Raw genomic sequence first — 14,830 nt, forward strand, 5'->3', positions numbered from 1 at the left:
AAGGACCCCTTGAGGATGCAAGTCTATCGCTGACAATTCAGTAGAACCATTGGATGACCGGGGTGGGGATGGAGGGGGAAGGGAGTGAGAGCTCCCAGGTCTGTCCATCTCCCACCTCAAGCATACAACTAATGACCAGGTTTAATGCTCATTGCGCTTTCCAGCAGGGCCGGCTTTTGACCTATTCCACCAATTCCCCCGAATCGGGCCCCGCGCCCAGTGAGAATCCCTCCCCTGGCTAGAGGTGCCTTTTTAATTTTTACTCACCTGGCAGCGCTTTGGGTCTTCAGCGGCGGGTCCTTCACTCTCTCCGGGTCTTCGACAGTACTTCAGCGGCCGGTCCTTCACTCTCTCTGGGTCTTCGACAGTACTTCAGCGGCCGGTCCTTTGCTTACTCTGGGTCTTCGGCGACACTTCAGCAGCAGGTCCTTCAGTGCTGCTGAAGAACTGGAGCGAGTGAAGGACCCACCATCGAAGTGCCACCAAAGACTCAGAGCACCGCCCGGTGAATACAAGCCCCATGTGTTTTTTACATGTTGTTTTTTTTTAAGTCATCCCCGCCAGGGCCCCGTCGAAACTGTTTGAATTGGGCCCTGCACTTCCTAAAGCCAGCCCTGCTTTCCAGACAGGCTTGGCTGCAGGGAATAAGTTGGTGGCCAGGGAGATGGGCAATGGCGAATTTATCAAAGGTCTCCCAGCCCTCCCACGGCAAGGTGACCACCAGATTCTTGTTCAATATTGAGACACCAAGCATAGCCACCTAGAGAATAGGGAAACATGTTCCCTCATCATTACCAAACAGCCAACAAGAGAAAAGAGAAACTAGTCAGGAGGAGGAATTAATATAAGGAATCCTGCCTCAGAACTTAGCCAATGTCACAGCAGGGGCTTATTACTGAGGGGAGGTGTACTGTTCATTGTTCCCTGGGATCATGGCAGCAGTGCTATCACTGCAGACTGGTTGTTGTCTTGGAAGATTTGATTACATGGTCTTGAACACAAAGAGAATCAGTAAACTCACAGAAAAACATCATTCTGGATCAAATGTTTGAAGGTTAAAGAAAAATTGAAAGTGCACAAAAAGGCGGAAAGGTGCAGCCCAGAAGAGTTCTTAAACCAAGCAATTATTTTGTATAAGTCACTTAAACAATTATACTGTGCTTTGTGGTAAGCCTTCAAAGCACTCATGACATTTTACTGAATGATTCTCACTGCCCTGTAAAGTAGGTTAAGTATCATCCTCAGGTTACAGATAGAGAAAGAGAGAGAAATGCCTTGTTCAAGGTCCTAGAAGGAATCAGGTTTGGAATTCAAAGCCAAGAGGAATTTGTTTCCAATCCCCTGCTCAATTTTGTTTTGTGAAAATTTTTCCATAAGGTGTTTGGTCTTTTTTTGTGTGTATAAGTCAACAGTTAGTTTTAATTTAAACGTTTCATAAACAGAAGGTGAATAAACTAATTACACAAATGGAATGTTCAGTTTCACTTTTCATTCAGTATAAACCACCAAAATGCAAAAATTAAACAGCCTACGTGATAAGGAAAGATTTTTAAAAAGTTTTAATAATACAAGATCTTACTAACAGATAAAGAGATGTCTTTAAATATGTATACTTTTTTAGTGACACAATGTGTGATCACAATGATTCTAATCTTCTCTGGAAGCAGAGATTTGTTTTACATTCCCAAATTAATCCGTTTCCTGCAATTAGGTCCCTTCCAGTCCTACACGTCTATACATTTTATGTTCTAAGAAATGTCAACTTCTTTTAAACAATTCTGTTTCTATCTACAGCAGATGTCAGCCTCAAACGTTGAATAAAGCTGGCTATTACAAAACTCTTAAAATGTGAACAGGGATAGAATATGGTATTTTGCAGTTAACTACATGCATACGCACAAGAATACTTCCTTGCAACTCACTGGTTTTGATTCCAGAATCTACACTCAGAGTGGAGACAGTGAGGAGTTGCGGATGTAAATATATATAGAAGAGACAGTGAGTTTTAACTGCCCTGTACAACAGGTGTCTTTCCAGTGAGCAAATGTTTATCTCAAAGAACGTAGCCATATCCCAACTGCCAGCTAAAATAATGGAGAACATCCAGTCCCAATTCCATTATGATATATTGGCATAGGTGCAACATTGAAGGCCAACAAAATGAACCAGCTGAGGCAGGCATGTTCCCTGAAACAAGAGTGAAGAATGCACAATGGCTTTTTTTAAAAGCATCTGTGAACATTTATTTGCTAAAAAGTCATGACAAGTGCATACATTCTCCATAAATACACACTTTATTGGGGTTGTGTGTGTTTTATTGGGTTTTTATCCTCTCGTGTCTAGAACGAGGTGTGTGTGTAGAGAAGTAATTTTATAGACTAATATTTATTTAGTCTCCCAATATTGGAAGACTATCTATTCTTCCCAATTGTTGGATCTGACAAAACGACAATCATTCCAAACCTGAATGGGTGGGGCTTTAAGCCATAAAGGATTCCCTGACCTCCAAGCGTGTTGGTGACCAGTTCAGCCCCTGGCATAAAACATCATAAAGTTAGAGCAGCCCTGAAACTATTCTACCCCTAGGGTCATTTAACTGGCTGGAGTTCACTGCAGCATATAAACACTCTACCCACAGACCCTTCCCACCACCAATAAACCTCCTATGCCAATAGGCCACATAGAGTGATTATACAGACTCCCTCTCAGTCAGGGAATTCCCCATAGTCCCATGGTTCAAAGTGGCATGAGCAGGGGGGGCTGAGGATTTGGCCTGATGTTTAGAAACAGAGGCATAAGAGAGGGTTAAACTGTACAAAGCTGCAGTTTATTTAGAATATTCAACTGCAAGGCAGAGACTAAGTGATGATTCATTTCTTTCAGGTTGCTGCATGCACTGTTCTGGGGATGTTGCTTTGACAGAATCCACTATAAAACTTGACAGTGAAGCACAGGGAGAAGGGGAAAGAAAACAAGACTGACTAAATTTCAAATAGCCCTTTGGATATTTTTACACATTTGGGGTGTTTGCTCAGGAGCTGATACACAACTGAATTTTAAAATGTGGTATTCAGAACACTGGAAGCATTACAGTAATTTGAGACAGCTGGCAAGAAGAAGAGGGAAGGATTGGAAAATTCACTCTGTGGAACTGGTCAACAGCTTATTAGCTGCAGGCATCACAGCATGGGTGACTTTGAGATGTTTTTTTAAACAGGATGTGAATATTATTGACAACTGAGAAGCAAAACATTTTTTCCTGCTGCCTGCAGATAAACAAAACAAAGATTTTCCAACCAGGTGCAATTTGCAACCAGCAAGACTCTCCCCTCAGCAACAGGGTTACCTGCCTAGGCCTCTCAGAACATAAAATGGAACTGAAATATTCTTTCACAAAAATGTCTGCAACTTTGTTTTGTCCATTTTCACACTGCAGAAATTTCCTGGGGACTGTATATTTCACTGTTGGCTCACAGGAAATCACATTTTCAGTGTGCGTAAATAGTTGTTCCTCAAACATAAGACCACTTTTTAATAAACCTTTACCAAAAAAGGAAACAGTTTGAATTAACAAAATATGAACACACTCAAATTTTTAAAATTTCTACTTTTGCAACTCTTATCCTACTGAAAGCCAACTTGATACTTACAGAGTCTAGTTCAGGAGTTCTCAAACTGGGGGTCAGGACCCCTCAAGGGGTCACCAGGTTATTACTTGGAGGGGGGTCACGAGCTGTCAGCCTCCACCCTAAACCCTACTTTTCCTCCAACATTAATAATGGTGTTCATGTGCTTTTAATTTTTTTTTGGGGGGGGAAGGGGTTGCACTCAGAGGCCTGCTATGTGAAAGGGGTCACCAGTACAAAAGTTTGAGAACCACTAGTCTAGATTATGGTATTTCCCTCCTTATCCACATTCTTGCTGTTACCAGTTACAAAATAAGGCCCTGTCTATACCTGAGATATTTGTACCAATGTAGCTTCCTGACTGCAGACTTCCAGGGTGGATGTATTGCACCTGTGCAAAATGGGGATTGTACTCAAGTGGCTTCCCCTGATTTGAAACCAGCATGGGTGATTTTGAGCTGAGTTTTTAAATCAGGATGTGCACAGCTTACCCTTGCTTCAAACCAAGAAAAGCCACATGAATGCAATCCCTATTTTGTACTGATGTAGTATATCCACAACTGTGTTTCTGCAACAGTAAGAACATCCCCAGTACAGATGGCCCATAGTTTAGTTGTCTGCAAATGGCTGGAAGAAGCAACAAATCCCAGGCTTACAGAGATTCAGCATTCATGGTTAAAAAGACTGGGGGCTTGTCTACATCAGAAAGTTGCAGCGCTGGTGAGGGAGTTACAGCGCTGCAACTTTGAAGGTGTACACATCTGCAGGGCACCACCAGCGCTGCAACTCCCTGTTTGCAGCGCTGGCCGTACTCCCGTTTTGTCTCGGGTGTAGAGGATCCAGCGCTGGTGATCCAGCGCTGGTAATCCAATGTAGACACTTACCAGCGCTTTTCTTGACCTCCGTGGAAGGAGGAAGCCTCTGGTAATCAAGCTGGTCTCCTTTCCCGGTTTGCTCTCTCGTTCCCGGAGCCCAGAGCAAGCAGGTCTCCTTCCCTGCGGTTTGCTGGGTGGCTCCGGGAACGAGAGAGCAAACCGCGGCGAAGCGGGTCTCCTTTCCCGGTTTGCTCTCTCGTTCCCGGAGCCCAGAGCAAGCAGGACTCCTTCCCTGCGGTTTGCTGGGTGGCTCCGGGAACGCGAGAGCAAACCGCGGCGAAGCGGGTCTCCTTTCCCGGTTTGCTCTCTCGTTCCCGGAGCCCCGAGCAAGCAGGTCTCCTTCCCGGCGGTTTGCTGGGTGGCTCCGGGAACGCGAGAGCAAACCGCGGCGAAGCGGGTCTCCTTTCCCGGTTTGCTCTCTCGTTCCCGGAGCCCAGAGCAAGCAGGACTCCTTCCCTGCGGTTTGCTGGGTGGCTCCGGGAACGCGAGAGCAAACCGGGAAAGGAGACCCGCTTCGCCGCGGTTTGCTCTCGCGTTCCCGGAGCCACCCAGCAAACCGCAGGGAAGGAGTCCTGCTTGCTCTGGGCTCCGGGAACGAGAGAGCAAACCGGGAAAGGAGACCCGCTTCGCCGCGGTTTGCTCTCTCGTTCCCGGAGCCACCCAGCAAACCGCAGGGAAGGAGACCTGCTTGCTCGGGGCTCCGGGAACGAGAGAGCAAACCGCGGCGAAGCGGGTCTCCTTTCCCGGTTTGCTCTCTCGTTCCCAGAGCCCAGAGCAAGCAGGTCTCCTTCCCTGCGGTTTGCTGGGTGGCTCCGGGAACGCGAGAGCAAACCGGGAAAGGAGACCCGCTTCGCCGCGGTTTGCTCTCTCGTTCCCGGAGCCACCCAGCAAACCGCAGGGAAGGAGTCCTGCTTGCTCTGGGCTCCGGGAACGAGAGAGCAAACCGGGAAAGGAGACCCGCTTCGCCGCGGTTTGCTCTCTCGTTCCCGGAGCCACCCAGCAAACCGCAGGGAAGGAGTCCTGCTTGCTCTGGGCTCCGGGAACGAGAGAGCAAACCGGGAAAGGAGACCCGCTTCGCCGCGGTTTGCTCTCTCGTTCCCGGAGCCACCCAGCAAACCGCAGGGAAGGAGACCTGCTTGCTCGGGGCTCCGGGAACGAGAGAGCAAACCGCGGCGAAGCGGGTCTCCTTTCCCGGTTTGCTCTCTCGTTCCCAGAGCCCAGAGCAAGCAGGTCTCCTTCCCTGCGGTTTGCTGGGTGGCTCCGGGAACGAGAGAGCAAACCGCGGCGAAGCTGGTCTCCTTTCCCGGTTTGCTCTCGCGTTCCCGGAACCCCCCTTGAAGCCGCCCAACAGCGCTGCAGTGTGGCCACATCTAACACCACTTGCAGCGCTGGTTGCTGTAAGTGTGGCCACTCTGCAGCGCTGGCCCTATACAGCTGTACTAATACAGCTGTAACAACCAGCGCTGCAAAACTTTAGATGTAGACATGGCCTGGGATAATTTGTAAACTGGGACAGTTTGCAAACTCAGGCTTATGTTAGTACCATAGGGTTGCCAATTTTGGCTGGATGTATTCCTGGAGATTTCATCACGACATAATCTTTAATTAAAAATTTATCTTTAATTCCTGGAGACTCCAGGCCAATCCTGGAAGGTTGGTAACCCTAGAAATATTTTCTGGCTCAGTGCTATGTATGAACACCAATAATAACATATAGAAAAATCAAGTGTTTTAGGTTGACTTCTGTGTTTATAGATCTACCCTCCACTGGGATTTTGCTAAGGGAAACTTTTTATTTCAAGAAAAGAGTGCAAGCAATGCATTTGTGTCAGAGAACTAAGAACAAGATTTAATAATCATGGGGAAATGAAAGCATTGGCAAATTTTAGGTTTGACTGTCCGTAAAATAATCTAATAATAATAATAATAATAATGAAAGCTCTGTGTGGCTCAAAAGCTTGTCTCTCTCACTCACAGAAGTTGGTCAAATAAAAGATATTACCTCACCCACCTTGTCTCTGTAAAATAACCATAATTTAAAAAAACACTAAGACTTTCATAAATGTTACTACAACAGTGTTTTGTGGGTCACAAGCTTTACTTTATATAGCCTGCCAGAAAAATGCACCATGAAATAAATGCTTCATAGTTTGCAAAACCTCCTCTTTATAAAAGCAAACAGTTCTCCAGGGGGTAGGGGGGAAGGGAAGAGAGGTGCGAGCATACAAGAGACATAGGAGATTCAATAATACAAAATGAAGCAGCTTTTTCTATAAGCATTAGTCAGAAGGCTTAGTAATTACTCAAAACTGGATTCCTGTGAACAGCAACATCAGCAGATTAGTTCATTTTGTCAGAAAACCACTCAGTTGGAATGCTGACAATTAGAGACACTGCTTTCTGAGAAAAACAATAGACATGATTCCCTGCTTTTCCAAACAAACTATATCCAGTTGTCCTTTTAGGCATAACACTGTGGTTCATTTGGTGCCAAATCATCTGGCTAATTTGTTAACCAAAAAGTCACACTGCTTATTTACAAATTCTAGCTATCTTAAATAATTATATGGCCCCATCACCATAGTATCTGAGTGCCCCAAATAATATATGTATCTGCCCAACCCTTCTGTGAAGTAGGAAGTACTGTCATATCATCTTACATATAGGGAAATTAAGGCACAGAAAGACTAAGAGATTTGCCCAAAGTAATACAAAGTTTGTGGCAGAGCAGAGACTTGAACTCTGTCCTCCTAAGCACTGGGCAAGTGCCATAACCACTGGATAATCCTGCCTCTCTAGAGCCAGGATCCAAATACTTTAAAAAAATAAATAAATAAATAAAAAATACACAGGACAATGGCATCCCACGGATATAACACCACAGATAGAGAAATGGTAACTCAAAAAGTTAGTTAAAAAATAATTACAGTCCAAATCACTTAATCAGGAAAGCATTTCCCTGGGACAACACTCAGGGCTTGTCTACACTCACAGTACTGCACCTCAGCAAGAGGCGGTAGCTAGGTCAAAAGGGGTTAGGTCGGTATAACTGTGTTATTCAGGAGAGTGTGGATTTTTCACACCCCTGAGTGACATAGTTATACCTGCCTAATTCCCTAACATACACCTGGCCTTAGGGAAATTTTCTTTGTGTTAAATTGAGTGAGCCTTCAGCCACTTTTACCAATCAAAATTGCTCAGGTTGATTTGTTGGGACAATTTTTCAATACAAGTACCCTGTCAATTACTACAAGAGGCATACATGATTGTCATGGAAACAAATGCTTCAGCTGAATGAACTGTGCTGCAGACCCACAACTTGTGATTTAATACTAAACTATCAAACAAATGCTGTAACACATTTACCTTCCTTGATGATAATATTTTAGATTTTGAGAGGGAAAATCGTAAAGACTGTTGGCTTGTTACTTGTACGCCCTGTTTATTTTTCAATAATTATGCAGTTAGGGAAGTCAATTTCACTTTTGTTATAATCACTTCCAGGTTCACAGTGCTACAGTGTTTTGGCTTCCAAAAAAGCCATGGAAATGTCTGTTTAATTAAAAAAAATCATCTTTAAATTATAACCTAATGACAACATCTGTCACTGAACTCATGAGATAAAATCCTGGCTGCACTGCCTTTAACATGGGCTAAGCTAATAGAGTTTAAGCACAGCAAGCAGCCTAGTCTTTAATTCCACTTCTTTAGTATGTGTTGGAGTTATGTGTTGCTCTAACAACACTAGATTTTCAAAACATAGACGAAGCAAGTTGTACTTTTAATGTGTGTTAGACAGTTAGAGTAAACCCTGGGAAGGAAAAGGAAAAAGGAAAAGCTCCTTCCCAGGGTTTAACTCCACCAGCATACATTAGCAAAATACACCTTCCTTCCAAGTAAAGACATGGCCACAGACCATACTGCTTTCCTGTACCTCATTACGGAGTGTCATCCATTTTAGTCCCAGTTTAATTGATATTCCACCCAAAGCCAGTGTCCACTCTGTTCGTTGCTTTCAACTGACTTTATGAACACTGCATCAGGAAAATTCAGTTAAGGGAAACTTTGCATATGTTAAATAAATGAACCAAACACAATTTTTACACTTCCTCTATGAATTTGTGTCTGTCATGTGTCCCAGTCACACATTTTGTCCTTGAATAGGTTGAGAGTTTAGTGCCAACATTTTGCTACGCTTCATCAGAGCAAACTTTTTTTAAAAGAATTGGATGGACTCTTTAATAGTCAAAATTTAAAAACATCCTGACAGTGGAACTTGTCAACTACATTTGCCTCCTTTTTCCAGATTATTAATACACAGTCACATAGTTACAGGGCCACCCAGAGGATTCAGGGGGCCTGGGGCAAAGCGAGGGAGCTGTGGCGCTTGTACTCACCTGGCAGCAGTCCGGGTCTTCGGTGGCATTTTGGCAGTGGGGCGCCCTTCAGTCGCTCTGCGTCTTCAGCAGCGCTGAAGGGCCCCCTGCCACCGAAATGCCACCAAAGACCCAGAGTGACTGAAGGGCTCCCCCGCCGCTGAAATGCCACCAAAGTCCCGGACCGCTGCTGGGCCAGGGCTCAGAGGCAAATTGTCCCACTTGCCCCTTCCTCCCCTCTAGACAGCCCTGCATAGTTACCTCGGGACATGCTGTCCACAGAACTGTATATTTCAACAGACCTTTCTTTTAAAAATAGCATTTTTGACCCTTTTTGCACAGACAGTGGTCTGGGTTTTTAAAAAAGATTTCTTAATGGGATACTAACAAAATACTGAGAAGAGTGATTTTTTTTAATTTACTCATTTTACAGGTAATGTTTAAGGTTAGTAGAAGTGAAAGTAACAGTAACTATGAACTACAAATTGCTAGCCTTCAGTTTGTTTATGCATTCAGTGCATTTAACTTTGTGCATAGACCATTTCACTGTTTCCCTGTTGAGATAATCTGTTTCAACGGTTTTTGTGGGGGTTTTCCCATACATGACAAAGAAAAGCCATTTAACCACTTGAATGCACATAAATTGACAGGCGGACTCAGGAATAGGTTTGGTACCTAAACACTGTACTTTTTTGGGAGGGGCGGGGATTTAATTAACTAATTTTTACAAGTTTAATGCCCTTTGAGAATAAGGCAATGGGGCACCACAGCCCTCAAAAGGGCAACCTACATGGATTTCCCCAACAGCTTTAAGAGTAGAAGAGAAAGAAAAGGGGGAAACCTAGAATGCTACTACCTTAAGGCAGGGAAATCAGGAGCAGTCATCAATCACATCATGTAACTGGACATGGCATTTCCTAGCTACTAGTTCACCTCAAATAGAAGAAAAATGAAATCCACAATACAGATACCTTCATAAATCTGGATCCATCAATGGCCTTGTGTGTTCATCGTAGGGTTCAAAGGCTCCCTTCTCTCTCTCCCTTGTCTCCATTAAACTTCCTAACCTCAAAGCCTCATTCTACTACAGCCATCAGTTCCCTGATGAAGAGCTGGACTTCCTTCAAAGCCTGTCAGCAGCACTCAGATATCCATATAGTCACTTGGGGCTGTCGGTGATACCTTCGCAACTGTCCTCACCCAGAAAGCAGCAGCCCCAAACCTGATCTCCCACACTGCACTGCTACCATTAGTGTTTATATTACAGCAGCTCCTAGATGCCCCAGTGAAGACAAAGCTTACTATACTAGGTACTGTATAACACTTGCATGAGATGGCCCCTACGCCAAAGAACTACTGACAGCCTAAATAGGCAATGTAAACAGTAGTAGACAAAGAACACAAAAGCAAAACATAAAAAGGTAAATAACTAGCAAGTTATATGCTTCTGTTTATTAGTTTCCCCAATACTATTCCCTTATCCCTATAAACAGGTGCCCCCTGCCTCATCACTACTGATCCAAAAAGCTCCTCTTTCAACCTGCACATCACAGAGAAATAGCCTGCTTCCCAAGACAAAGCAAGCAGGGCGGGAATGCTGACATTCCAGATGCTGCAGTCAGATCCTCACAGCAGGATCCTTGCATCGATAAATAGTCTAGGTTTGAATGCTGCAGCCTGACCTACCAGGTCACCCTGCTCAATCTTTTAGTAGTTCTCAGTCCATCTTCAAAACAATACAAGTCTAATTTGAATACAGAAAATACAAAAGACAATATTTGAGTTAAAGCTGCATTGTCAGCATGGCTGACTTGTATATTTTTTGTGTAAAAAAAGGAAAAAAATATTTTAAAGCCCAATATTGAGAAATACCTTCAAGATTTTACAATATTATTAACGCTCCCCCTGCAGCGCTGAAAGTGCAGTTATTTCTGAATTATCTTGGAGTTTGAGCCAGAAATTGGTAAGGATTATGAACAGAAACTGAAAAAGTGACTGCAATTTCCACAATGTAGTTTTATTGTCCACGCTAGCTTTAGGCTGAAATAGTAAACATAAATGGTGAGAATTAAATATGATGGTAATAAACTTCAGTTTCAGTAATCTACTGGGTTGTTACTAATAATTACAATAACAAAAAAACACCACCTTAAAATGCTAAACCTGCCAATATCCTTTTAAGAACCATGGTCAGGTCATTTTAACCTTAAGATTTCTTGGCATTTACTGATTTATAAAACTGGAATTACAGGATTTCTTGTTTAAGTTCAGACTTTCCCCTTCTTCAGCATTCTCCTTACCACACCCCTCTCTCCAAAGATATTTATCAACAGACATATAACACAGTTGTGCTAAATCAACTGTTACTCATACAGTTTGCCCTGATGATTCATCATCAACCTATCAGGGAGCAGGTCAACAACGCTGGAGGAAGTGGAAAAATTATGAAAACAGCGCTGATGGGCAGGTTCCTGACTTGAGCTTTTAAAACAAGACAGATTTCCTCCTCTGGCAGACTCGGAGCACAATCCCCTTCGCTTGATCCTGTTCGAGTTCCCCTCCAACCAAAAGCAGCGCGCTCCCAGGAAGGCGGCCTTCCCCTTAGCAAAGCAAGGGATGCTGCCAAATGCCTTTGCTCCAGGTGCGCCGCCCCGCGCCGGGTTCACGTTAAAAGCAGATGCTCTCCGCTCGATGAGTCACTTACAGCCCCATGTGTTGCGCTGGCCTCTCCCCGCCCGCAGCCCCAGCAGCGCCCCACACAAACCGGAGCTGAACTCCCTCCCCAAGCTCCGGGGCTGCATCTGGAGCTGGCGGCGGGGAACTTTCTGCCCCCCGTGTGTCCGGGGGCTGGTGTCCGCGCCGGGGGGTGCAGGGGATCACAGCCCCGCCCCGTACGCTCCGCTCCCCCCAAAGTGCTGCTCCCGCGCGCCCTGCCCCGGCCCAGCAGCGCTGCGAGCGGCACGAAGAGCCGGGGGAGCCCGGCCGGCCGGAGGCGGCAGCGGGCAGGGGAGGGAGGCGCCGCCCGAGCGCTGCAGTTGCCCCCTGCAAACTTTCCCCGCGCCGCGCCGCGCCTCACCTGGGGAGCCGGCAGGGAGCGACCATGTCCCCCAGGCTGCTGCCATGTCCCCCTGGCGCTCCGGAGCAGCTGCCCTGCCCGCGGCAGCATCCTCCGCCCGCCGCCCTAGGGCAGGCTCATGAGGCGCGGCGGCTGCACCCGGCAGCGTCCCGTAGCTCGGCCCCGCCGCGGAGACTCGGCGGCTCCAGCCGCTGAAGGAGCGGCGAGTTAAAGGCGAGGGCGGTGCCTCCGGATCCCGGGTTTTCGTTCGGCCGACAAAAAGCAAGTCCCTGAGCGGCGGGAGAGGTGGGGCAAGGGGAGCGGCCGCGGGCGGCCCCCGGGATCGAGTCCCGGTGCAAAACTCTCCCTCCGCACAGGCAGCCTAAAGGGGGTCTCCCAACATGTGTTTTGGTGGCCTCCGAGTGCGGTTACTAACTGGCTGGTGGCCGCACTGACAGTTTTTTCCTAAAATTCTTGATTAACTTTAGGAAAAATAAATAAAAATGTCCTTATCCACATCCACATCCCTGTCAGTTAGGTATGGAGCTGGGGGGGTTGCAGAATCAATAATAAAAATAATGCTGTGAAAAGCAATATTTGCATTTTTATTAATATAACATTTTGCAGCAAGCCCCAGGACAAATTAAGCCCTGGAGTGGTGCTGCTTGGGGAGTAGGGGGAATCAACGGGCTAGGGGAGGTAGTGGGGACCAAGAGCGATGGGGGTGGGTAGTGAGTCCTGTGACCAGAGCCAGGGGTCAGCAGCTGTGTGGCTGGGTGTCAGTGCCAGCAGCCAGAGCCCTGGGGCAGGAGCTGCACACCCAGGGGCCGTGACTCAGTGCCCAGGGCCAGCACCCGCTGGAGCCCGGGTCAGCACCCAAGGCTGGGGTTGGGGGGGCCAGCACCTGGGGGTTGGAATCTGTGGCCAGGAGTTGGCACCACACGGTGAGAGCCAGAGATTGGAGCCTGCTGCCATGTGGCCAGGAGTTGGAGCCTGAAGCCCCGTGGGCCTGGCCGCAGGCTGAGGTTGCATGGCCGGAGCTGGGGGTCAGTACCTGAAAAAATCATGGCTGGAGTCGGAGTGTTGGTGCACAATACCCCATGGCTGGAGGCCTGGTCTGTGCAGCTCCAGAGTCCCACCACCTGAGCCCACTGCCCAACAACCCTAGGGTGGAAGCTTGAGCCAGGCCCCATTGGGCTCCCCCCCCCCAATAGGTCGAGAACTCACTTTGCTCCTTGAGCATTGTGCCCCAACTGTCTCCAGACACAGTGCAGGGTGGCGCATCCCTGAGTAAGAGGAAGGGAGAGAGAGGGGCTGATACTGTTGCCAGCACAAAGTGCCCGAGGATGGCAACGGTTGGGTCCGTTGCCTTGTGTGCTTCACAACCAATTAAACACACCAGGGTGGAGAAGTAACCAAACTTTATTTGAGCTCAAATAAGACACCTGGAGCCACGCAGGACTCAGATCAAGCGCGCAAAACAAACAACTTAGGTAACCATTTATACTGGAACCAAAACTGATGCACATTACAACGGTATCTGTCACTCACACTGTCCCCACCCAAGGCTAAGTCTGCCTAGTAACTGTTCAGTTTCCCGCCCAAAGGTTAAATCTGCCCAGCAACTGAGAGAGTAGGAGTGGCCCCTCCCAACAAGGGCAACCTGAGGTCAAACATGGAGGAGTAAAACTCAAAATGGAGGAGCTGGTACACTATGGCTCAGAACAAGAGGACTTCATTGGCTTTCATGGCCTTCCATTCTCCCAAATTACCTGGGTTATACCAAGTGCGTCCCCAACAATCCCTCCTTTGAGAATACTCAAAAAGCTCCTGCTTGAGTCTTCTCATAATATGATGACAGCGCTTGGTTTAAATCTGGGTCTGGGGAATGCTGAGGGTGGCCAGCCATCAGCATAGGTGTGACAGAGGTTGTAGAACAAATCTTTCCCATGATAACCTTACAACAGGTAAGTAACAGTAGAACAAGTAAGCATAACACTACCCCTATTACCAAAAAGCAAATCAATTCTGAACCTACTCCACCAAGGTTAGGTAACCAATCAAAGAGAGAGTCAAAAAGAGAAGGAGCTTGTTCTTGAGCCTTCCACTGACTAAAAGGTTGTTCGGCAGATAGTGTGTGCTTATTAATGTCCGCTGAGTTGTCTGGGACATAGGTACAACATTCATTCCCAATAAGGGCACAAACTCCACCTTGAGAGGCTAAGACATAGTCTAGAGCCTGTCGATTCTGCAGAGCTAAAAGTCTACGTTGGCAGAGTTCAGAGCTGAGGCTTTCTTCTATGGCCAAGGTCTCATTAGCAAACCGGGTTAAGAATACTGAGAGTCTGCAGTAGAGTTGGGCCATTCGTCCTACCCCATAGGCTGGAAGGAGGATCATACCTAGCCTGTCTCCTTCTTTAATGGGCTCTGGGGTAGCTCGCAGAGATCTACGCTGTCTGGGGCGACCAGGTGGAGGTTGGTCTGAGACACGAAGGGGAGGTGCAAGGAAACCTAGGTAGCAGCTTCCGTACCAGCGATGGGGTAGCCACTTATAGGCAGATCTACCGCAAATATAAAATGACCTCTCTGACCTGTAGCTGCCATACCATTTAGGCCAGCAAGGTCAGAGAGGGCAGTATAAGGTCGAAAATACTGAAGACCTTCACCAGTGTCATGACCTGAACTATCAAGAAGGGGAATGGAGACATTAGCTTTAGGAGACAGATAAAATTGACAGGTACTGTTACCAGCAAACCAGGTGTGATTTGCTGTTGCAGCTTGCTGATAACAGAGGAGCCCTGAAGGAACAAAATGCAACCTAATAGGCTGTGGAAAATATGAAGTATTACCAAAAGGATACCAAGAAACATTACTTAAAGCATACTGTTGTTCTTGGGT

The 14,830-nt window shown here is 46.6% G+C and overlaps 1 protein-coding gene across 5 annotated transcripts in view; it reads right to left on the reverse strand.

Annotated features, from left to right (window-relative positions):
- The window catches only part of MCUB (mitochondrial calcium uniporter dominant negative subunit beta), an 88,187-nt gene extending 74,956 nt beyond the window's left edge, over positions 1-13,231 (reverse strand). Inside the window, exon 1 of one of the 5 annotated variants that reach the window (XM_050946751.1) lies at positions 13,160-13,231. In XM_050946751.1, coding sequence (XP_050802708.1) covers positions 13,160-13,216 — 57 coding nt within the window. In that variant the 5' untranslated portion in view covers positions 13,217-13,231. Of the gene's footprint in view, positions 1-7,867; positions 7,950-11,581; positions 11,626-11,953; positions 12,142-13,159 lie in introns of those variants that run through there. The other 4 variants (XM_050946750.1, XM_050946752.1, XM_050946756.1 and 1 more) reach the window with 4 other exon arrangements.
- Between the last annotated feature and the right edge of the window lie 1,599 nt (positions 13,232-14,830).

The sequence above is a fragment of the Gopherus flavomarginatus genome, chromosome 3, assembly GCF_025201925.1.
Source record: "Gopherus flavomarginatus isolate rGopFla2 chromosome 3, rGopFla2.mat.asm, whole genome shotgun sequence".
In the NCBI taxonomy this organism is placed as follows: Eukaryota; Metazoa; Chordata; order Testudines; family Testudinidae; genus Gopherus; species Gopherus flavomarginatus.